Raw genomic sequence first — 23508 nt, 5'->3', positions numbered from 1 at the left:
GCCACTGTGGGTGGCTGCGTTCCATGGCCTAGCTGTGTCTGGTGCCTGTTCTGGTGTTTTACATTCATACTTTGAGGGCCAAGCACCAGCCCAGGAGGTGGGTGCCACAAGCCCAGACGTCCCCAAGGGAAAGTGTCCTCAGCACAGACACAGCCACTCAGAGCTTGTTGGTCTTGGAACCTGAAGCCAGGCGGGGCAGGCAATGCCACCCCTGTCTGGACGGTGGTGCCTTCACCCTTCCGCTGTCCTGAGCAAGAAGAAAAATGAGCCAGGCTTCAAAGAGAGCTGTGCCAAAGTTTCTGGAAAGCTTGCCAGTGCGGGCGTTGCACCCACACACCTTCAGGCGGGGGGTGGTGGTTTGGGTATCTTTACTGGATGGATTTGGGGCCCTGGCGTGTGTACGGCAGATGCCCTGGGGAGATGCATGTTCACACGGGGCACCACTAGGCAGAGTGGAGGGTTGGGTCTACACCCTTCCACTCCCCAGGGACAGAGCCCTGGTCACTGTGGGTGTGTCCTTCAGACTGTCCCTGGCGTCTCCAGGACTCCTGTGGCCTCAGGACAGAATGGTGGAGGTGAAATGAACAGAAGGAAGGTTGGGGGAAAGCGTATCCCAGCCATGGGCAGGGGGGCCTGGGGTGGGCAGGACTGGGGGAGGCTGAGCCTGGGGCTGGATAGGGCCGTGGGAGACGGGAGGCCTGTGCTCTCACAGCTGGGAGCTTTCTCAGGACTCTCAGATCTTCTCTTTGTGGCCCATCATCCCTCCTACCTGCCTGTCCACAGGCCCACACTCGTCACCCTCGTCACCGTCCCCTGGGGTGACGGGCCCCCCTCGTCGCCGTCCCCTGGGGTGACGGGGCCCCCTCGTCACTGTCTCCTAGGCCGAGGGCATTTGTCTCATAATTGCCACCAGTGTCCTGTGTTAGTGCAGATCTTCTGTTGATTATGGTTTATTCTTAAATGAAAACTGAGTGAGTTCCATGGGAGGGAGGCTAACCCTCAGGGGCCTTCAGGAGATGAGACCTCTGGCCTGGCAGCCAACGGATGCTGAGGGGCACCTGCCACGTGCAGGGACAGCCGGGGTGATGTCTTGGAGCCCCGTGATGTCCTGGGGCCACCCAGGCAGTCATAGGGAGCTCTGTGAGGTCCTGGGGCCGCCCAGGCAGTCATACCCTGCCCTGCACCCTGGGGTGCAGGCTCCCGGGGTGACACAGTGTTGGGACGGCACAGGGCCACCTTCTGAGGAGAGGACGGAGCCCCGAGGCTGAGCTGTGTGTTGCCTTGCAGGTTGTGCAGCCTGACTCTGAAGAAGCTGGTGGTCTTCAAGGAGCTGGAGAAGGAGCTGATCTCCGTGGTGATTGCCGTCAAGATGCAGGTGAGGCCCCTTGCGCCCCTGGCCGTGGCTGGGTGCTGTGTAGGCTTTCCATGTGCCTGGGAGACAAGTCAGGCAGTGCGCCAGTGTGGGGCCCTGCGCCAAAACAGCGGGCAGCCCATGCCGTCTCCGGGACTTGGGAATGACAGGATGCTCGTGGGTCCAGTCCTGTCCCGCACAAGGGAGGCAGGCCCGGCCTTCTGGGATGTGGACGTCACATGCATGGAGCCTTCCCAGGGCAGAGGTGCCCTCAGGTCACCTCACAGTGACGGACGGGCCCCAAGCACCTGGAGCCAGGGCTTCCCTGCTGCACTCAGCACCCACTTCCTGCCCACTTTCTGTGGGGTGGAGGGCACTCTGGGAGGTGAGGGCCTAGCCAGAACTCCCAGCCCCAGGTGCCAGGGCCTCTCTCCTGACCCTAGTGGGTCCTGTGACCTCTCGAAGGCTTTGAACAAGTAGCTGTTGCACAGGGGCCGTGCTGGCGTCTTCCCCATGCCTGGCCCAGGGCCTGCCCCTTCCTTGGGATAGACCTCTAACCTCTGGCATGGGGCCCTACCCCACACTGACCCTATTCCTTGGCCCCATTCCTCCCTCTGCCTGTCTCTGGTCCTGCCCCAGCCTGTGTCCTGACTGAGAGCTTGGCCCCAGGGCCCCTCAGAGCCCCCTCTCCAGCCCCTCCGTGTACCCCATGGACTGGCTGCCCATGCCTTCCCTGCCCACCCCAGCTCAGCAGCCACGTGGCCCTTGGCCTCCCTTGATCACCCCCAGCTCCTCGCCCGCTTCTCTTGTGGTGTCCTCTCCACCAGGCCGCTGTGGGGGAAGCAGCCAGCCTGGCCCTGCAGCCCCACCTGCCCCTCAGCCTTCTCTGGTGTGCACCTTCGCCTCCCTGGCTGGCGGCACACACTGTCCTTTTCCTGACACAGCTGGGTCCCTGCAGGTCCTCTGAGGGGGGATGCTAAGAGGGACCCTATGCAGAGCACATTTGCAGGGAAACATCTCTGAAGGGTCAAGGGGAAGAGGAGGGAGAGCCCAGACCACAACGCAGGGGCACCTGGGGAGAGGAGAGGGGACAGGAAGCTGGCCAAGGAGAGTCGTGCTGCCCCTTGCCGCACTGCACCTTAGGCCCCAGTGCAAGGGTAGGACCAGAGCCCCCGACGGGCGTCTCATGGAGCCCGAATATGGCCATGCGGGCCACCCGCACCTGTCCTGAGGCCCTGCTGCTCCCACCCGAACCTGGGCTGTCCCCAGGCTCCCGTTGTCTGTCCTGGACCTCTCGCCCTCCAGCCGCCTGGCACCTCTTATCCACTGTGGCCTGCGCGCTGGCCTCTGGGAACCTCATGCCTGGGACCCCACAGTGGCTGCTTGTTTCTCGGAGCACGAGGTCTCCGAGCTCATCCTTATTGGGATGGTCCCATGTAAAACAACAGTGCAATAAGCACATTCAATTCATTAGGAATCTATTTTGATATAAAGTTTGCTGTTGGGGTCCTGTTGCCTTTCATCCAAATGACTCGTTATCCATTTAGCATAGGTGTGTATGATGTCTCCTGCTGGCCTGAAGCTCACTGGGTATAAACTGTGTTTTCAGGTGGTCATGCATTTCCTGCACCTACATCTAGGCTTCTACTACTCTCCTTTTTGTGACAGCTTCTCCATATTTTAAGTATCGTATCTCTGTATATTTTATTCTATGAGAGGACCAGTCAGCCCTGATCATTCTTCTTTTTAGAAAATGCTTTAGGCTGGGCACAGTGGCTCATGCTTGTAATCCCAGCACCTTGAGAGGCCGAGGAGGGTGGATTGCTTGAGCTCAGGAGTTGGAGACCAGTCTGGGCAACATGACTAATCCTTGTCTCTTAACAAAATACCAAAATTGTTGTATTTTTTTTGTTTTTGTGGTGGTACATGCCTGTAGTCCTAGGTACTAGGAAGGCTGAGGCTGGAGGATTGCCTGAGTCTGGGAGGTCAAGGCTGTAGTGAGTTGAGACCGAGCCACTGCACTACAGCCTGGGTGACAGAGTGAGACCCTGTCTCAAAAAAAATAAAAAATAAAAAAATGCTTTAAGCGAAGCATGGGGGCACACGCCTGTAGGCTGAGCTACTTAAGAGGCTGAGGCAGGAGGATTGCTTGAGCCCAGGAGCTCAAGTCCAGTCTGAGCAACACAGCGAGACCTGTCTCTCAGAACCAAAACCAGAAGAAGCTTGGTGCCTCCCAGATTTGTTCTGCCAGGCAGACTTGGGCAGCGCAGTCAGGTGCTGCTGCATCTGATCGTGGAATCTGTTTTGTGATCGCGTTAACTTTAGCAGGAACCACTCCTGGCTTCTCTCTCATGTCTTAGGGCAGGTTCCTGGAGGTGGAACCTGTGGGCCGAAGGGTTTCGATGTTTTTAAGCTTCTTGGGAAAGATGCCGGGGCATCTCTGAGAATTATCCCAGCCTGTGCCTACCACCCCCTAGACTGCAGGGCTGCAATCCTGCCAGTTTTAGGTGCAGGAGTCATGGCATCTTTGCCTTGTTTCCTTCTGAGATGCAGTCCTTTGAACTAGAACAGGTCTTGCTTAATCACAGGGCTCCAAACGGATCCTGCGGTCCCATGAAATTGTGCTGCCCCCCAGTGGACAAGTGGAGACAGACCTGGCCCTGACCTTCTCCCTGCAGGTGAGTCTTTCACCAGTGGCGATGACACCCTCGTCGCCTTCCCCTGGGGTGACGGGCCCCCCTCGTCGCCTTCCCCTGGGGTGACGGGCCCCCCTCGTCGCCTTCCCCTGGGGTGACGGGTCCCCCTCGTCGCCGTCCCCTGGGGTGACGGGCCCCCCTCGTCGCCTTCCCCTGGGGTGACGGGGCCCCCCTCGTCGCCTTCCCCTGGGGTGACGGGGCCCCCTCGTCACTGTCTCCTAGGCCAAGAGCATTTGTCTCATAATTGCCACCGGTGTCCTGTGTTACTGCAGATCTTCTGTTGATTATGGTTTATTCTTAAATGATTAGAAAATTTGTTTTGGTTTACTAGGTTGAGTTTTTCTTTTCTTTTTTTTTTTTTTTGTCTGTCTGTTTTTTTGAGATGGAGTCTCTCCTTTTCACCCAGGCTGGTGCAATCTCAACTCGCCGCAACCTCCACCTCCCGGGTTCAAGCGATTCTCCTGCCTCAGCCTCCGGAGCAGCTGGGATTACAGGCACACGCCACCACGCCTGGCTAATTTTTGTATCTTTAGTTGAAACAGGGTTTCACCATGTCAGCCAGGCTGGTCTCGAACTCCTGACTACGTGATCTACCTGCCTCAGCCTCCCAAAGTGCTGGGATTACAGGCATGAGACACCACACCCGGCCTAGTTTTTCATTCCTTATCTACGATAAAGAGAATGTAGGCCGGGTGTGGTGGCTCACGCCTGTAATCCCAGCACTTTGGGAGGCTGAGGCAGGTGGCAGGAGAATCACTTGAACCCAGGAGGTAGAGGTTGGTCGCAGTGAGCCAAGATCATGCCATAGCACTCCAGCCTGGGGGACAGAGTGAGACTCCATCTCAAAAAAAAAAAAAAAAAGAAAAAGAAGAAAAAAGAGAATGTAATAATGAGGGCCAAAAAAAAAAAAACACCACTTATCGAGTCAAGGCTGTTTTGCTCTTCTATTTAAAAAGATAGGAAAAGTATGTGGAACCTCAGTATTGAAGTTCACAGCCCTGGAGTCTCTGGCTGCACCCAGCGGTTAACAGGGCCTGTCCACTCAGTGTCGCCTGGCTCTGGGTGCCTCCGAGACCAGCCCTGGAATGGAGCGGAGAAGCCTCCCCTGGACTGTCCAGGGTGTTGACTGGAGGGCCGGCCCAGAGCAGCCCCAGATTGGTCCGGGTGACCACACGCCCTACCTTTGTTATCTCTGCTTCATTGTTATGAGATTGGTATTGTGTAAGTTTTGCAGGTGTATTTTCTTCTGGCTTAATATACTTGCTTTAAGATTAATAGTGTGTGCATGTCCATTCATTCCAAATTCATTAGAAGCCCTCTTTTCTCAGTGTAAGTGTGTGAGCTGGGCTGGGGCTCCGTGAGGACCTGCTGGGCTTGGGCCTCGTTCTGAAGCTCCCAGCTGGTTACACAGCAGCTGGGGTGTTGCCATTGAGTTTTGGAGTTGAGTTTTTTTTCTGTTTTGAGGAGTCAGGCTTATGGAAGGATAATTTCCATTTCCAGAGTGTACGGTGCTTTTTTTTTTTTTGAGACAGAGTCTCACTCTGTCGCCCAGGCTGGAGTGCAGTGGCGTGATTTCGGCTCACTGTAACCTCCACCTCCTGGGTTCAAGCGATTCTCCTGCCTCAGCCTCCTGAGCAGCTGGGATTACAGGCGCCTGCCACCATGCCCAGCTAATTTTTGTATTTTTGTAGAGATGGGGGTTTCACCATGTTGTCTAGGGTGGTCTTGAACCCCCTACCTTAGGTGATCCGCCCGGCTTGGCCTCCCAAAGTGCTGAGATTACAGGTGTGAGCCACCGCGCCCAGCCCAGTGCTCCTTTTTTAAGTGCATGGTTCAGTGGGTTTTGACAAGCGTGCACGGACACGTCAGTGCCACTGCAATTAGAGTGGTGAACAGCCCCATCTTCCCCGAAGTATTTAAACTGATTTTTATTTGTATCTAAGAGATACTTGTGAACATCAGCTTGCTGGAGCCCTGCTGGACAGGGAGCCTCTGGTGAGACATGCAGGCGAGTTGGGTGCACAGGGGGCCTTGGAGAGAGAGCCCTCCCCACCCTGTGTGCCCCTTGTGTTAAAGCATCCTGGGTCACACCTTGCTGATGGCCTCAGGCACGTGAGCCGCCGCGCTGTTTCCGACTGTCCACAGGCACACTCAGCTATCCCGGACCCTGCGGCACATAGTCCTCGTCCGCCCGCTGAGACTGTTAGCATGGAGTGGGGCCCTTGGGGCCTGAGCCCTAGCGACTGGGTCACTCTCAGTTGTGTTGGGTAAAGGAAGGGCCCTGGGGACCAGCGTGCCCCTGGAATGAACTTGGGGGCCCGTCTGTGGGTGCCCTTCTGACTGCGTGAGCAGCAGGTTGGCCTGGCCGCAGGCTGCAGGGTGACTGGGCCATCAGAAGCCGTGATGCTGCCTCGGGCCCTGGTACACCCTCAGCTGCCACTCACACTTGTGCCCACAGTATCCTCACTTCTTGAAGAGGGAAGGCAACAAGCTTCAGATCATGCTGCAGCGCAGAAAGCGCTACAAGAACAGAACCATCCTGGGCTACAAGACGCTGGCCGTGGGCTCCATCAGCATGGCTGAGGTGAGTGCTCCGACTGGCGTGGCCTGCGTCGGGCTGGCCACCTGGGTGCCAGAGCATTTGCCCGTGGGAGATGTCTCTCCCGGGTCCAGATGTCCAGGGATCACATGAAAATGATGAGAGGAGCCTGGTGGCTGGGCTCCGCCGTAAGGGCCGGGTGTGGCCCCAGGTGGTGCTTCCTCTCTGACCTTCCCTTGCCACCCAGCGTGGCTCCCCACATGCCTGCAGCCCTGTGCATGCCCCTCTAATGAGCCTGTCCTGCCCTTCAGGGGAGGCTGGGTTTTGGGTCGGGCTGCTCTGGAGTCCTTTCCGTGGAGGAATCGCAGCCGTCCCCGCACTGCGGGTGCCTCCTGTGATGGGTTCATGTCCGTCCCCGCACTGCGGGTGCCTCCTGTGATGGGTGTGTCACCGTCCCCGCACTGCGGGTGCCTCCTGTGATGGGTGTGTCACCGTCCCCGCACTGCGGGTGCCTCCTGTGATGGGTGTGTCACCGTCCCCGCACTGCGGGTGCCTCCTGTGATGGGTGTGTCACCGTCCCCACACTGCGGGTGCCTCCTGTGATGGGTGTGTCACCGTCCCCACACTGCGGGTGCCTCCTGTGATGGGTGTGTGTCTGTCCCCGCACTGCGGGTGCCTCCTGTGATGGGTGTGTCACCGTCCCCGCACTGCGGGTGCCTCCTGTGATGGGTGTGTCACCGTCCCCACACTGCGGGTGCCTCCTGTGATGGGTTCGTGTCCGTCCCCGCACTGCGGGTGCCTCCTGTGATGGGTGTGTCCGTCCCCGCACTGCGGGTGCCTCCTGTGATGGGTGTGTCACCGTCCCCGCACTGCGGGTGCCTCCTGTGATGGGTGTGTCACTGTCCCCACACTGCGGGTGCCTCCTGTGATGGGTTCGTGTCCGTCCCCGCACTGCGGGTGCCTCCTGTGATGGGTGTGTGTCTGTCCCCGCACTGCGGGTGCCTCCTGTGATGGGTTTGTCACTGTCCCCGCACTGCGGGTGCCTCCTGTGATGGGTGTGTGTCTGTCCCCGCACTGCGGGTGCCTCCTGTGATGGGTTCGTGTCCGTCCCCGCACTGCGGGTGCCTCCTGTGATGGGTTTGTCACTGTCCCCGCACTGCGGGTGCCTCCTGTGATGGGTGTGTGTCTGTCCCCGCACTGCGGGTGCCTCCTGTGATGGGTGTGTGTCTGTCCCCGCACTGCGGGTGCCTCCTGTGATGGGTTTGTCACTGTCCCCGCACTGCGGGTGCCTCCTGTGATGGGTGTGTCACCGTCCCCGCACTGCGGGTGCCTCCTGTGATGGGTGTGTCACCGTCCCCGCACTGCGGGTGCCTCCTGTGATGGGTTCGTGTCCGTCCCCGCACTGCGGGTGCCTCCTGTGATGGGTTTGTCACTGTCCCCGCACTGCGGGTGCCTCCTGTGATGGGTTCGTGTCCGTCCCCGCACTGCGGGTGCCTCCTGTGATGGGTTCGTGTCCGTCCCCGCACTGCGGGTGCCTCCTGTGATGGGTTCGTGTCCGTCCCCGCACTGCGGGTGCCTCCTGTGATGGGTTTGTCACTGTCCCCGCACTGCGGGTGCCTCCTGTGATGGGTGTGTGTCTGTCCCCGCACTGCGGGTGCCTCCTGTGATGGGTTCGTGTCCGTCCCCGCACTGCGGGTGCCTCCTGTGATGGGTTTGTCACTGTCCCCGCACTGCGGGTGCCTCCTGTGATGGGTGTGTGTCTGTCCCCGCACTGCGGGTGCCTCCTGTGATGGGTTTGTCACTGTCCCCGCACTGCGGGTGCCTCCTGTGATGGGTGTGTCACCGTCCCCGCACTGCGGGTGCCTCCTGTGATGGGTGTGTCACCGTCCCCGCACTGCGGGTGCCTCCTGTGATGGGTTCGTGTCCGTCCCCGCACTGAGGGTGCCTCCTGTGATGGGTTTGTCACTGTCCCCGCACTGCGGGTGCCTCCTGTGATGGGTGTGTCCGTCCCTGCACTGCGGGTGCCTCCTGTGATGGGTTTGTCACTGTCCCCGCACTGCGGGTGCCTCCTGTGATGGGTGTGTCCGTCCCCGCACTGCAGGTGCCTCCTGTGATGGGTTCGTGTCCGTATCCTGCTCGGCACGTGCTCTGGCCCAGGATTGGCTGAGCAGGAGGAGCAGGACAGGCGTCAGCTCCATGCAGGGGCCACCGACCATACCTGAGCAGGGCGGGGGCAACACCCAGAGGTCAGAGGGGGTGGCTGGAGTTCCCTGGAGGGGAAAGAAGGGGAAGTACCTCAAAAGGAAAGGAAACAGCCAAGCAGCAGCCCACCTTGTTCCAGAGGACCCGGAGTTCCGAGGAGGCCGTGGTGGGGTGTGGGGGCTCGGGAGAAGACACCCCAGGCTGAGGCCTCGGACTTTCTCATGAACCCTTTTGGGGCTGCAAGATTGGCTCTGGGAGAAGGCGCAGCCCAGGGCCCCAGACCCGTTTGTCTCTTTTGCTTCAGAACTTTCCCCATCATGGGGCTGTGTTCAGGGGTCAAGGGGCTGCGGGCGTGAGTGGTGCTTAGGGCATGTGAAGCTGTGTCGCTGCCTGCCTGGGGCCTGGGAAGGTCAGCCAGGGCAGCCCCTCATTGGGAGCCGGAGCTGCCAGAGCCCCCCAGCCCCTCTTCGTCCCGCTGGGTCCCCCTGCTCCTGGGGCTTGGGGCTAGGACGGTGGGTGTGCCTGCTTGTAGCTGGTTGCCCCACACCCCCCTGGAGCCTGCAGGCCTCCTGTCTCCCAGGTCAAGTGCTAGGTCCCCCAGATCCTCACACACCCCCACTTACGCATCCAGGACAAGCACCAAGCATTACTCTGGGCTCAGCCCTCCCCACTGCCCCGGGAGATGGGAGCATGGAGGGTACGGGAAGCAGCAGTGGCGTCCCGAGGCCTCACTTCTCTGTGCCGCCACATGGCCTCAGACAAGCCTTGCAGTCTCCCGGGTTCCTTCGGCAAACTACGGACAGCATGGGTGGACCGGGCCTCCAGGCTGCATTTCGCAGGGCCCTGGGACCCCTCTGGTGGCCTGGAGCTGCCTGTCATCCCAGCCTCCCTGCTGTAGGCTCAGCGATGGGTGAACAGGTGGCTCAGGGGTGCTCTCTGGGCCATGAGAGCCTCCTGGGAGCTGCTGCCTGCTTCCTGTGGAGCAGGAGGGTCCGGGCACTATGGGGAGGTCATGCAGGCTCTGTTTCCCATTAGCCATGCAAGTGATGTCCTGTGGATCCCTGCCAGTCCCTGTGAACTCCCGCCCCTGGGCCGCTCCGCCTACATCTCTCAGTGCTGAGGCTCCTGCGCTGCCAGCCCTGCCTGCACCGCAGCACCCCAGGCCGCTCCTCCCTGCCCTTCTCAGCGGTGGCGCCCCTCTCAGCGCTGGCGCTTCTGTGTTGGGCGTCCTTGCCCTGAACGCTAGCCTCTGCTCCCAGGCCCCTCCCTCGCCTGCCCTCCCAGCCTTGGGCTGTCCCCTGCTGATCCCTGGGGAGAGGCTGGAGCAACCTTCCCCCACCCCAGGCCACACCAGCCACATCGCCTGCTCCTTGTCATCTGTTCTTCATTCTTGGAAGAAAAGCCCCACCCCTGGATGTAGTCCCAGTGCCCTGCCCCTGAGCCTGTGGCCCCACCCCAAGGCTCCCTCGCCCTGCACCTGTGGCTTCCAAAGCCGAGGTCGTCTGCCTGCTCCTCGCTCTCCCCTCCACCGGCTCCTCCAGGTCCTCAGGGCGTCCTTCCACCTTCCACCGGCGGCCTGGCCCCAGAACCTAGTTGGGCCCTCCCATGTGTCCCCGAGCACCAGGGCGGCTCATGGGCTCACTGTGTCCTGCCGCCTTTGGGGCTGGCTCCCACCTGTGAGCGTTGCTGGCTGGTTGAGAGTGTGAGCGCGGGAGATTGCGGAGGCAGGACAGCCCCGTGGGCACAGACGGATGCAGGTGGCGGAGGTGGGGGGCTCTCACCAGGTGGTCTCAGGCAGCTGTGCCGTGGGGGCTTGCTGGCTCCGAGACTGCACGACTGAGGCAGGGGTGAAGGCATGGGTGCTGCCATAGGGACTGTTGTGAGAGTGGGGTGTGGGTGAGGCTGGCGCCATGCGTTTGAGAGTAGTGCTCGGCTGGAGGGAAGGGTCCTTGAGGGCACAGCGTGGGGTGAGGCGGGCCATTGGGTGGACTCGAGGCCAGGGCGGAGAGTGTGGTGGGAGAGGATGCGGGGGGCACCTGCCCAGGGCCTCCGGGCTGTGGGGAGAGCAGAAGGCGATGGCCGTGGGGACACAGGTGTCACCTCCCTTCAGATGGGTGCACACTCGGGGCAGGAGGGACTGAGCAGCCTGGGCCCTGCCATACCCTAACCCTGCCCTCACCACGTGCTCATTTTGAGTGAGTTGAGCCCAGAGCCCTGGCCTGTCCAGCCCTCACTCCGAGGCTGAGGAAGTGGAATCCAAGGGGGCCCAGGGTAGGGGCCGGGCCTCACGGGTGCCATGAACTGAACACCAGCGTGGGACGGCTTAGGTCTGCAGGCTGACCAGCAGTTCTGGCTGAGACCATCAGGAGTGACCACAGCCCCAGGGCCTGCTTGGCACGCGCCTCTGCCTGCCACCTCTCAGGAAGGTTGAGCTGACTGCCGGCGGTCCCCCTCAGAGGCAGCTCTGCAGAGGCAGGCATGCGATGGGGACAGACGTGGGGCTTCTCCTATGGTGTGGCTCTCGGAACTCACCCCAGCACCCATAGAGGGAGCGTGTAGGGGTGGGCGTGTGTAGGGGTGGGCGTCCGTGTGGCCAGACCACCCCGGGGCCCCAGCCTGGGGGATGCAGGCATGCTAGCTGGTGGCCATTGTCTGAGGCTGGGGCCTCTGGGCTCCTTGACAAGAGAGGAAGGTTGATAGACCCATGACCAGGCGTAGGGGTGACCTGGGAGTGTGGTGGTGGCTGAGGGAGCAGCCATGCTTCTTTGCACAGCTGGGCTCCCTCTCGTGGCCTCGCCACAAGCTGCACATGCCACTTGGGCCAGGTCCAGCCCAAGGGCACCTGTGAGGGGCGGGCGGCTCACGGTGGGACACAGGAAGACCTCAGGGTAAGGATAGAATGGAGCATCACCCTGACCGTTTGCATGCTGGATCCCCTTTAGTTTCTCTGTGAGTGTCTGCACGGCTACAGGCTGCTGATGACAGCCCAGTCAGGCATGGGCTGTGCGTCCATGGGGGCCCCATGAGAATACGATGGCTCCATGGTGGCCCCGTGAGCATGTGATGGCACTGGACACTTCCTATCTCCTGATGATGTGGTAGCCATCATAACACCATAGCACAGTTACTTTATCACTGTATGAATTCAGTGTGGCCCGAGTGTCCTGGGCCTGGCCACACACATGCCCACCCCTACACAGTGGTGCATGGTGACGTCCCAGGCCTTTACGTCACTCACTCACCCACCAGCTCGTCCGGAGCTACCTCCAGCCCCACAGCTCGTCCGGAGCAACCTCCAGCCCCACAGGCTCTGCCGTCGTCAGTGCCCTGTTCACAGGCACCACTTTATATCTTTTATGCTTTATTTTTACTGTGCTTTTTTGTTTGTTTTTTGTTTTTAAATTTTTTCGTGACATGGTCTCACTTTGTCACCAGGTTATAGGGCAGTGGCGCAATCTCGGCTCACTGCAACCTCCACCTCCCGGGTTCAAGTGATGCTCCTGCCTCAGCCTCCCGAGTGGTTGGGATTGCAGGTGCTCGTCACCACACTCAGCTAATTTTTGTATTTTTAGTAGACACAGGTTTCACCACGTTATCCAGGCTGGTCTTGAACTCCTGACCTCAAGTGATCTGCCCATCTGGGCCTCCCAAAGTGGTGGTATTTCAAGCATGAGCCACCATGCCCAGCCTACTGTTTCTGTGTTTGAATGTGTTTTTGTTTTTGTTTTTGTTTTTTTGAGACGGAGTCGTGCTCTGTGCCCCAGGCTGGAGTGCAGTGGCACGATCTCGGCTCACTGCAAGCTCCGCCCCCATGGGTTCACGCCATTCTCCTGCCTCAGCCTCCCGAGTAGCTGGGACTACAGGCGCCCGCTACCTCGCCCGGCTAATTCTCTTGTATTTTTAGTAGAGACGGGGTTTCACTGTGTTAGCCAGGATGGTCTCGATCTCCTGACCTCGTGATCCGCCCGTCTTGGCCTCCCAAAGTGCTGGGGTTACAGGCTTGAGCCACCACGCCCGGCCTCTGAATGTGTTTAGACACATAAATCCCTACTGAGTGTAACAACTGCCTGCAGTTTTCAGTACAGTCACATGCTTTCCAGGTTTGTGGCCTAGGAGCGGGAGTCTGTCTCTCGTACAGGCCGACCTTGAAGATATTGTGTGTTCAGTTCTAGGCCACCCCTGTAAAAACGGATATTGAAATAAAGCGAGTCACACACATTTTGTGGTTTTTCAGTGCATATAAAAGTTATGTTAGGCCAGGCGCGGTGGCTCATGCCTGTAATCCCAGCACTTTGGGAGGCCGAGGCGGGCAGATCACGAGGTCAGGAGATCGAGACCATCCTGGCGAACACGGTGAAACCCCGTCTCTACTGAAAATACAAAAAAATTAGCCGGGCGTGGTGGCGGGCGCCTGTAGTCCCAGCTACACGGGAGGCTGAGGCAGGAGAATGGCATTAACCTGGGAGGTGGCAGAGCTTGCAGTTAGTGGAGATCGCGCCGCTGCACCCCAGCCTGGGCGACAGAGCGAGACTTTGACTCAAAAAAAAAAAAAAGTTATGTTTACGTAGTACTGTAGTCTGTTAAGTGTGTAATAGCATTATGTCAAAAAATATATGTACACATTGATTTTAAAATATTGCTAAAGCCAGGCGTGGCGGCTCATGCCTGTAATCCCAGCACTTTGGGGGCCAAGGCAGGCAGATCACCTGAGGTCAGGAGTTCGAAACTGGCTTGGCCAATATGGTGAAACGTCATCTCTACTAAAAACACACAAAAAATTAGCCAGGCGTTGTGGCTCACGCCTATAATCCCAGCTACTAGGGATGCTGAGGCAGGAGAATCACTTTAACCCAGGAGGCAGAGGTTGCAGTGAGCCGAGATCATGCCCCTGCACTCCAGCCTGGGTGACAGAGTGAGACTCCATCTCAAAAGAAAAGAAAAGAAAAGCTGACAATCATCTGAGCCTTCAGGGAGGCGTAACCCTTTGGCTGGTGGGAGTCTTCCTCAGCGCGGATGGCTGCTGACCTATCAGGGTGTTGGTTGCTGAAGGCTGGGGTGCCTGCGGCAGTTTCTTAAACAAGACAACGAAGAAGTTTCTTGCATCATTTGACTCTTCTTTTCACAAAGTAGTTCTCTGTCGCCTGTGGTGCTGTTCGGTGCCATTTTACCCACCATTATTTCAGAATAGGAGTCAGTCCTCTCAAATCCTGTTGCTGCTTTTCTAACGCAGTGGATGGAATCTTCTAAGTCCTGTGTTGCCGTTCCACAGTGTTCACAGCATCCTCACCAGGAGCAGGTTCCATCTCAAGAAACCACTTTTGGCCGGGCGCAGTGGCTCACACCTGTAATCCCAGCACTTGGGGAGGCCGAGGCGGGTGGATCACGAGGTCAGGAGATCGAGACCATCCTGGCCAACATGGTGAAAACCCGTCTCTACTAAAAATACAAAAATTAGCTGGGCGTGGTGGTGGGCGCCTGTAGTCCCAGCTACTCGGGAGGCTGAGGCAGGAGACTGGCATGAGCCCGCCCAGGAGGCGGAAGTTGCAGTGAGCTGAGATCACGCCACTGTACTCCAGTCTGGGCGACAGAGCGAGACTCCGTCTCAAAAAAAAATAAAAAAAATAAAAAAATAATAATAAAGCACTTTCATTGCTCATCCATAAGAAGCTGCTTCTTATCAGCTGAAGTTTCTTCGTGAGACTGCAGCAATTCGGTCACATCCTCAGGCTCTGCTTCTAATTCCAGTTCTCTTGCTATTTCCGTCACATGTGTAGTTCCTTCTTACACTGAAGCCTTGAACCCCTCAAAGCCATCCATGAGAGAGTTGGAATCCTCTTCTCCCAAATTCCTGTCAATTTTGATATCTCACCCTCTTCCCATGAATCACAAATGTTCTTCATGGCATCAAGAATGCTGAATCCAGGCCAGGTGCCCTGTTTCACGCCTGTAATCACAGCACTTTGGGAGGCCAAGCTGGGCAGATCATTTGAGGTCAGGAGTTCTAAACCAGCCTGGCCAATATGGTGAAACGCTGTCTCTGCTAAACACACACACACACACACACACACACACTCTGAGAGAAAAGGCTGGGCACAGTAGCTCACACCTGTAATCCCATCATTTGGGAGGCCAAGGCAGGCGGATTACCTGAGGTCAGGAGTTTGAGACCAGCCTGGCCAACATGGTGAAACCCTGTCTCTAATTTTGTACTAAAAGTACAAAAATTAGCCAGGCATGGTGGTGGGCGCCTGTAATCCCAGCTACTCAGGAGGCTGAGGCAGGAGAATCAGTTGAACCCAGGAGGCGGAAGTTGCAGTGAGCTGAGATTACACTAATGCATTCCAGCCTGGGCAATAAGAGTGAGACTCCATCTCAAAACATTAAAAAAATTAGTGGGCTGGGCGTGATGGCTCACGCCTGTAATCTCAGCACTTTGGGAGGCTGAGGTGGGCGGATCACCTGAGTTCAGGAGCTCGAGACCAGCCTGACCAACATGGAGAAACCCTGTCTCTACTAAAAACACAAAATTAGCTGGGCATGGTGCCACATGCCTGTAATTCTAGCTACTCAGGAGGCTGAGGCGGGAGAATTGCTTGAACCCAGGAGGCGGAGGTTGCAGTGAGCCGAGATCGTGACATTGCACTCTAGCCTGGGTGTCAAGAGTGAGACTTCGCCTCGAAAAAAAAAAAAAAAAAAAAAAAAAAAAATTGGTGGAGCGTGGTGGCAAGGCAGGCACCTGAAGTCCCAGCTACTCAGGAGGCTGAGGCAGAATTGCTTGAACCTGGGAAGTGGAGGTTGTAGTGAGCTGAGATCGCGCCATTGCACTCCAGCCTGGGCAACAAGAGTGAGAATCCGTCTCAAAAAAAGAGAATGAGCCGGGTGTGGTGGCTAATCAACTTCTCCTCTCTAGCTATGAAAGTCCTAGATGGCATCATTTTCCAGTGGAAGGCTGTGTCTTCTACGTTGAAATCTGTTGTTTAGTGTAGCCACCTTCGTCGATGATCTGAGCTGGATCTTCTGGAGAACTCGCTGCAGCTTCTCCATCAGCACTTGCCGCTTCACGTTGCATTTCTATGTTATGGAGACGGCTGCTTTCCTAAAACCTCATGAACCAACTTCTGCCAGCTCCAAGCTTCTTCCGCACACTCCTTGCCTCTCAGCCTTCACAGAGGTGAAGGGAGTCAGGGCCTTGCTCCAGATGAGGCTTTGGCTTAAGGGAGTGTTGTCTGGTTCCATCTTCCATCCCGGCCACTCACTCTGTCCACATCAGCACTGAGGCTGCTGCTTTGCTGATTCTCACTCCTGTGTTCACTGGAGCAGCACTTTTCCTTCCCTCAGGAACTTTCTCTTTGCATTCACTGCTTGGCGATTTAGTATAAGAGGCCTCACCTTCACCGTCTGGCCTCTGACGTGCCTTCCTCACTAAGCTCAGTCATTTCTAGGTTCTCGTTGAAAGGGATGTGCAACCTTTCCTTTCACTTGAACACTTAGGGGCCATTGTAGAGTTAGTAATTGGCCTAATTTCCATATTGTTGTGTCTCGGAAGAGAGAGGCCCGAGGAGAGACAGAGACACGGGGGATGGCCGGTGGGCTGAGCAGCCAGAATGCTCACATCCACTGATTCAGTTCCCCGTCTTACGTGGGTGATGTTCGTGGTGCCCCAGAGCAATTGCAGCAGTCACACCTTAGCTCACGGATCACAGATCACCATACAGATTTAATAATAGAGTTTTGAAATATTGGGAGAATTACCAAAATGTGACACGGAGACACAAAGTGAGCACTTGCGGTTGGAAAAGTGGCGCCGTTGGACTTGCTTGGTGCGGGGTTGCCAAAAGCCTTCACTGTGAGAAACAAAAGATCTGCAAAGTGCAGTAAGGCAGAGCACAGTGGAGCGAGGGCTGCAGCCTGGGTGCGTGGTAGGCGGCACCACCCAGGCTTGCATGCTGTGATGTTGGCAAGATGATGAGGTCTCCTCACCATGCATGTCTCAGGACATACCTCTGTCATTACGTGGTGCATGACTATTTGTTTTCACAAAATTTTTATTATACTATTTGTACAATTAAGTGTGACATCCTGAGCAATTTTATTTATTTATTTATTTATTTATTTTTGAGTCAGGGTCTTTGTCACCCAGGCTGGAGTGCAGTGGTGTGATCTTGGCTCGCTGCAGCTTCAAGCCCCTGGGCCCAAGCAATCCTCCCATCTCAGTCCCCAAGTAGCTGGGACTACAGGTGCACGCCACCATGCCTGACTAATTTTTTATGCTTTTTGGTAGAGACAGTTTCGCCGTGTTGCCCAGGCTGGTCTCAAACTCCTGAGCTCAAGCCATCCACCTGCCTAGACCTCCCAAAGTGCTGCTAGGATTACAGGTGTGAGCCATTGTGTCCGGCCTCAATTTTCCATGTCACTCAAATCTATTTGAAAATGGAAGAGGGAGGAGCCTGTCAGGGTCAGGGGCAGAGGGAGCTGGGCCCTGAGGCCACCCTCCTTGGTGAGGCAGCTCCAGCCCTTTGCTGAGGATCACTGAGCATCCACAGAGCATCTGCTGGACTAACCCAGGAGGGTGGTCTCAGGGTCAGCAGGGGCAGGAGTGGGAATGACCACAGTCCAGGACAGTGACCTGCCTGCCAGCCAGCATCACCCCTGGGGAGTGCCCAGCTCAAGGGTGGTTGGCCCCTTGCCAGGAGGACGCACACATCAAGAAGCACTGTCAGGAGGAGGGGAACGTGCAGCCCGGAGCGTGGGGCCTGGGACTTCCAGGGCATGCAGATATCAAAATAGTGTTCACATAAAGGTCGATGACAGGCTGAGAGGAGCGGGGGCTACTCCACAACCTGCCCCTGGCCCACTACGGGCCCAGCAGAGCATTCCCATTACAGCTAGCTGCAGGAATCCCGGCAAAAGCATCTTTGTCAAGAGGCCCCGTTCCTTTCTGCCCTCCCATCTGAAGGAGGAGGTGAGCAGGGTTTTCTTGGGAGGAAAAGGGCCCGGACCCCTCTGAGCCCCGTGGAAGTTGGTGTGAGCAGGTGTAGCGCCGCCTGAGCCCCACTTGATTCCTCCGGGACCCCAGCCCAGCAGTCCCCTCCCCACTGAGCTCATTGTATTGGGATGCCCAGCAAGGGCTCAGCGTTTCTGAACGAGGGCTTCTGAGCTTACAGGTTCTCACCCCTGCGTGACACTGAGACCCTGCCGCGTGAGACGTCACTCTGAGAAGGCGACTCAGGGTGCTGGGGGCCTGGACAACAGCAGCCTCCAAGTGCGTGAGGCTGCATGTGCCCCGGCGAGTGTGTGGGCACAAGGGCATCAGCAGTGGGTGCGAGTGTTGGCAGAAGCTGCCAGCTGCCCTTCGTAATTTTCTGAAATGAAGGTGAGGGCAAATGTAAACTTTCAAACATTTTTTTACTTTGATTAATTGAAGAATTAGCAGCCCAAATCAGGACCCCACAATAAAAATAAATCTGGTCGGCCGGGCGTGGTGGCTCACGCCTGTAATCCCAGCACTTTGGGAGGCCGAGGCGGGCAGATCGTTTGAGGTCAGGAGTTTGAGACCATCCTGACCAACGTGGTAAAACCCTGTTTCTACTAAAAATACAAAACTTAGCTGGGCGTTCTGGCGGACGCCGGCAATCCAAGGTACTCGGGAAGCTGGGGCAGGAGAATCGCTTGAACCCAGGAGGCGGAGGTTGCAGTGAGCCAAGATCACGCCATTGTACTCTAGCCTGGGCCACAGAGTGAGACTCCGTCTCAAAAAAATAATAAATAAATAAATCTGGTCTAGAAAATCCTAACATCTGGATGTGAACCAATAGTCCCAAAAGGCGGCTTCTAGAGCACAGATGGCCCCAAGGCTGTGAGTGTCTGAGAGCTGTCATCGCGTGTGGTTCTGAGGCTGGCATGGGGCACGGCGGGGCCATGCCTAGGTGCGGGTCGTGGCTGCAGGAGGGGCCGGGGCTTGTTCTGCCACTCCCTGGTTTGAGTCTCTCACAACAGAGGGGCTTGGCCTGGCCTGTGAGCCAGGCCTGGTGGGTGTCTCCTGCTGTTGGAGATTCCTGCCTGGCTGAGAGTGCTCCGGCTGCTCCTCCTTGGTCCCCCACAGACACTGGTCCCTGGGCATTGACTCCTGTGGCATTGACTCCTGTGGGTTGCACGGCCGGTTTCACACTGTTTTGCTGCTGCTGAGGTCTTGAGTGGGTGGAGGGGTGGAGGCAGAGTTGAAGCAGGGGGCCCAGGATCTTCCTGGGTGGCTTTGTGTGGACAGCAGGTGTGCCTGAGATCAGGAGGGCCGCAGACACCTCTCTCTGTCCATCTCAGTCCCTCATGGCCGTGCCTGGCACTGGCCTCCCCAGCACAGCCCCATGCCCTCTCCTTATGTCCTGTTCACAAGAACTCCCATGTTCCCCTCGTCTGTCCACCTGGCTCCTGTGTCCACCTCTCGTATCTGTCCCCTCTCCCCGGTGGCCACGTTTCCTGTCCACTGGATGCTCCCTGCCCTGTGGCAGCCCTGCCCAGGCCTGCCCTTGCTGTCACTGAGAGAGAAAGCCCTTCAGAAACCCCAGCCCACACACCAGGGCACCGGGCTCCTTCCCGTCATGGCGCTTTCTAGAACCGTGCCCCTGGCCTACAGGTGATGCAGCACCCGTCTGAAGGCGGCCAGGTGCTGAGCCTCTGCAGCAGCATCAAGGAGGCCCCCGTCAAGGCAGCCGAGATCTGGATCGCCTCCCTGTCCAGCCAGCCCATTGACCACGAGGACAGCACCATGCAGGCCGGCCCCAAGGCCAAGTCCACGGGTGAGTGCGGTGCCAGCCTGCTTCTGCCCCTGCCGTGGGGAGGCCATCTCCCAGCCACGGCACATCGGGTGGCAGAAACCATCCAGCTTGGCTTAAGTCGGGGGTCTGGAGCACGAGTCAGTTGCTCTCCTGTCTGGAAGCCACCGCAGAGGCATGCGCTGTTATGGGGCCCGGGCTGCCACAGGTCCCTGCTCTGTCCCCCTGGCTGCAGCTCCTTGGTCGAGAGGCCTGAGTCCTGAGTGTCCTCAAAAAGAGGTGTGGGGTCGCACTGTGATGCCCTTGCTGGTCTGGGTGCAGGGCCCAGCATAGGCAGGTGCCACGGCTGCCGCCACCCCAGTAGGGTCACCAGCGCCTCCCCTACTCCTCAGGCAGGGGGGACCCAGTTGGCGCAAATCCAGGCTGAAATGCCAGCCAGTAGGAGCGGCCGTGGGGGCTGGAGCAGTTCATGTGGCCCCCTTTTGCCCTCCCTGGCCCTCCCCACTTCCTGCCACCCCCGACCTAGACTGTTGCCAGTGGACTCTGGGGGCTCGGGGCCCCAGCATCTGTGTCTGGAGCCCCTCTGTCCTGCATGGATCCACCTCCTCGCTGCCCCAACTCTGTGTCCAGGGAAGCCTGGGGGTGGCCACCGCCTGGTTTCCTGGGTGGAATCTCACGGCACCCTCCCTTCTGTCTGTTCATTCCGCAGATAACTACTCTGAGGAGGAGTATGAGAGCTTCTCCTCCGAGCAGGAGGCTAGTGACGACGCTGTGCAGGGGCAGGTGACCTGGGGCCGGGGCTCCGCGCCCTCTCCCGGCTCACACCGGGTGTCCTGGGGTCTGTGGGGTCCTCACCAGCCGTCACCAGGGCCTCGTGAGGGTGGGTGAGCCACAGGCCCGGCCCCTGGTTGGCCGCCCGTCTCTCGTCTCCTGACCCCAGGGGCTCGGGTTTGTGTGCAGGTGGCTCTGAGAGTCTTGGGAAGCAGGTTGGCTCTCAGTGCTGGGCCTCTCCCATCGCCCACGCTGAGGCTGGCAGGGTCCTTCCGGCGCCGTGCAGGCTGCCATGGCCTCAGCCACTGCGTGTGTCTCTGCAGGACTTGGACGAGGACGACTTCGACGTCGGGAAGCCGAAGAAGCAGCGGAGATCGATTGTAAGAACGACGTCCATGACCAGGGTTGGTGGAGACTGCTTCTTTGAATGCTGGGGAAGGCGAGGGTGGGGGAGGACGCTAGGAGCCCGGGCGTGGTGGGGGGCATGGGCGTGGGAAGTGAGATATCACCCCAGGTCACAGCAGCATGTCCCGTGGCAGACCCCCTGGTTGCCAGTCTCCTGGGTGCCACTCTCTCCCCCGCCCCACCACATCTCATGACTTCAGCCTTGTGTGGCCACTAGGCCCAGTGGGCCCTGAGCAAGGCTGGGAGGCTGGAGAGCCCCAGGGAGGCCATCCTCCCCTTCGTCCCCTCAGGTGCCCACATACACCTGAGTGGGCTGGTTCCCTCGCTTTTGTTTGGGATCTGGCCTACCTGGCCCCACGGTCCCCAGGAGCTTGGTGGGGCTGTCAGGCATTTTTTCCATGAGGAAGGCTCAGGCAGCTCTTTTCTCAGAGGCCATGTCCAGCACCGGCACAGAGGGCCCACCACCTGGTGCCTGGACACCCCAAGGACAGGCACGGTTCCAGGGAGGCCAGCACAGGTGGCAGGGGAGCCCTGTGCCTGGTGCTGACAAGGGATGTGGGCACAGGCCAGCCCAGACACCGCCGCCTCCTCTGGCAGCATTCAAGGGGGTACCGTGGGCAGACAGTGCCGGGGATGGGCGAGCTGCCCCAGAGTGGTGAAGGTGTGTCTTGCTGGCCTGGAGATCTGCCCCCACTGTGCAGAACGCCAGCTTGTGCCTCCATTCCAGGGCCCCCCGGGGCCCAGCTGCTGTGGAGGGAGGGCGTGGGCTACCTTTGTAGGGTTGGCCCCCGAGAGGGTGGCTGAGGGTCCGGCTCGCCCAGTGGCTGGAGCCAAGGTTCTGCAGTCCAGGGTGGCACGAGGCGTCCATGGGGCTCAGGCTCTTGGAGCACGCACTACCCCACACTCACCCACCTGCCCACCCCACATGGGTGCTGAGCACCTTCCTTCTGGAGTTGGCCAGGGACTTTCCTGGGAAGGGGTGCTGAAGGAAGGGCCCCGTGAGCCTGGGAAGGGCTGCAGAGGTTTCTGGAAGAACCATGGAGTTTGCACACACCTCCCCGGGTCCCCCTTGGCCAGGAATGGAACTGTCAGACCTCAGGCCTGTTGGGAAGCTTCTGGGAGCTATGTGCGAATCCATCAGCACTGCTGGTGCTGAGGCCTTGCTGCCTTCCCACGGCGGGCCTGGGTGCGGCCTCCCTGCGGCCTGAGGAAGTGGCTCCAGTGGCAGGTCTGCGGCTCTGGCAGCAGGTCTGACTCTACACTGCTTGTCTTGCAGCAACAAAATTTCAAGCAGAAAGTGGTGGCGCTGCTGCGGAGGTTCAAAGTGTCCGATGAGGTGAGTGCACCACGCCTTCTGCTCACAGCCCCCACGCTTACAGCAGCGCCTGGGCAGGAGGAGGCCTCTGGAGTCTGTCTCGGGGCCATATCTGGTTCTGCCGCTCACTGTCTGCACGGCCGGCCAGTATCACCGTGAGGTGCAGGGACAGTGGCACTGCCTCCCAGGCTCCAGGTCACCCGCCCGGCCAGTATCACCATGAGGTGCAGGGACAGCGGCACTGCCTCCCAGGCTCCAGGTCACCCGCCCGGCCAGTTTCACCGTGAGGTGCAGGGACAGCGGCACTGCCTCCCAGGCTCCAGGTCGCCCGCTGGGTCTCTGCTGAAGTATGAGTCGTGAATACACTGGAAGCTGGGAAGTCATTTTCAGGGGGCGTAACATTAGTTTGTGTGTTTGTTTTTTTATAAATAGACTTTAGCTTTTAGAGCAGTTTTAGGTTTACAGCAAAATGGAGCAGAAAGTACAGAGTTCCCATGGACTCCTCCCCACCTGACAGCCCCCCACTATTGACAGTCCGTAGGTTTTCAATGTTCATCTTTTACCTTTTCTCTAATCTCGGAATTTTCTACAATGAACTTGCATAATTTTCATACTGAAAAGAAAAACATAGGTGGACTCAGTGGCTCACACCTGTAATCCCAGCATTTTGGGAGGCCAAGGCGGGCAGATCACTTGAGCCCAGGAGTTTGAGACCAGACTGGGCAACATAGCGAAACCCTGTCTCTACAGTAAAATACGAAAATTAGCCGTGGGTGGTGGTGTGCACCTATAGTCCCAGCTATTTGGGAGGAAACCTGGTAGGCCAAGGCTGCAGTGAGCGGAGATCGAGCCACTGCACTTCAGCCTGGGCAACAGAGCGAGACCCTGTCTCAAAAAGAAAAAAGAAACACTCGGCCGGGTGCAGTGGCTCACACCTGTAATCCCAGCACTTTGGGAGGCCGAGGCGGGCGGATCATGAGGTCAAGGAGATCGAGACCATCCTGGCTAACACGGTGAAACCCCGTCTCTACTAAAAATACAATTAGCCAGGCGTGGTGGCAGGTGCCTGTAGTCCCAGCTACTCGGGAGGCTGAGTCAGGAGAATGGAGTGAACCTGGGAGGCGGAGCTTGCAGTGAGCCGAGATCGCGCCACTGTACTCCAGCCTGGGCGACACAGTGAGACTCCGTCTCAAAAAAAACGAAACAGGCCGGGCGCGGTGGCTCAAGCCTGTAATCCCAGCACTTTGGGAGGCCGAGACGGGCGGATCACGAGGTCAGGAGATCGAGACCATCCTGGCTAACACGGTGAAACCCCGTCTCTACTAAAAAAAATACAAAAAACTAGCCGGGCGAGGTGGCGGGCGCCTGTAGTCCCAGCTACTCGGGAGGCTGAGGCAGGAGAATGGTCTAAACCCGGGAGGCGGAGCTTGCAGTGAGCTGAGATCCGGCCACTGCACCCC

General features: G+C 58.2%; 1 protein-coding gene across 8 annotated transcripts in view; it reads left to right on the top strand.

Annotated features, from left to right (window-relative positions):
• Nucleotides 1-23508, top strand: part of LOC105489860 (phosphofurin acidic cluster sorting protein 2) — a 107066-nt gene that overhangs the window by 58304 nt on the left and 25254 nt on the right. For 6 of the 8 annotated variants that reach the window (XM_071099452.1, XM_071099453.1, XM_011755052.3 and 3 more), the window contains 7 exons: nucleotides 1288-1375; nucleotides 3940-4029; nucleotides 6506-6631; nucleotides 19419-19581; nucleotides 20267-20340; nucleotides 20652-20732; nucleotides 22010-22069. In XM_071099452.1, coding sequence (XP_070955553.1) covers nucleotides 1288-1375; nucleotides 3940-4029; nucleotides 6506-6631; nucleotides 19419-19581; nucleotides 20267-20340; nucleotides 20652-20732; nucleotides 22010-22069 — 682 coding nt within the window. The remainder of the gene's footprint in view (nucleotides 1-1287; nucleotides 1376-3939; nucleotides 4030-6505; nucleotides 6632-19418; nucleotides 19582-20266; nucleotides 20341-20651; nucleotides 20733-22009; nucleotides 22070-23508) is intronic. The other 2 variants (XM_011755054.3, XM_011755057.3) reach the window with 1 other exon arrangement.

The sequence above is a fragment of the Macaca nemestrina genome, chromosome 7, assembly GCF_043159975.1.
Source record: "Macaca nemestrina isolate mMacNem1 chromosome 7, mMacNem.hap1, whole genome shotgun sequence".
Lineage (NCBI taxonomy): Eukaryota > Metazoa > Chordata > Mammalia > Primates > Cercopithecidae > Macaca > Macaca nemestrina.
The sequence above is the reverse complement of the archived record's forward strand: the minus strand, read 5'-3'. Positions and strand labels throughout refer to the sequence as shown.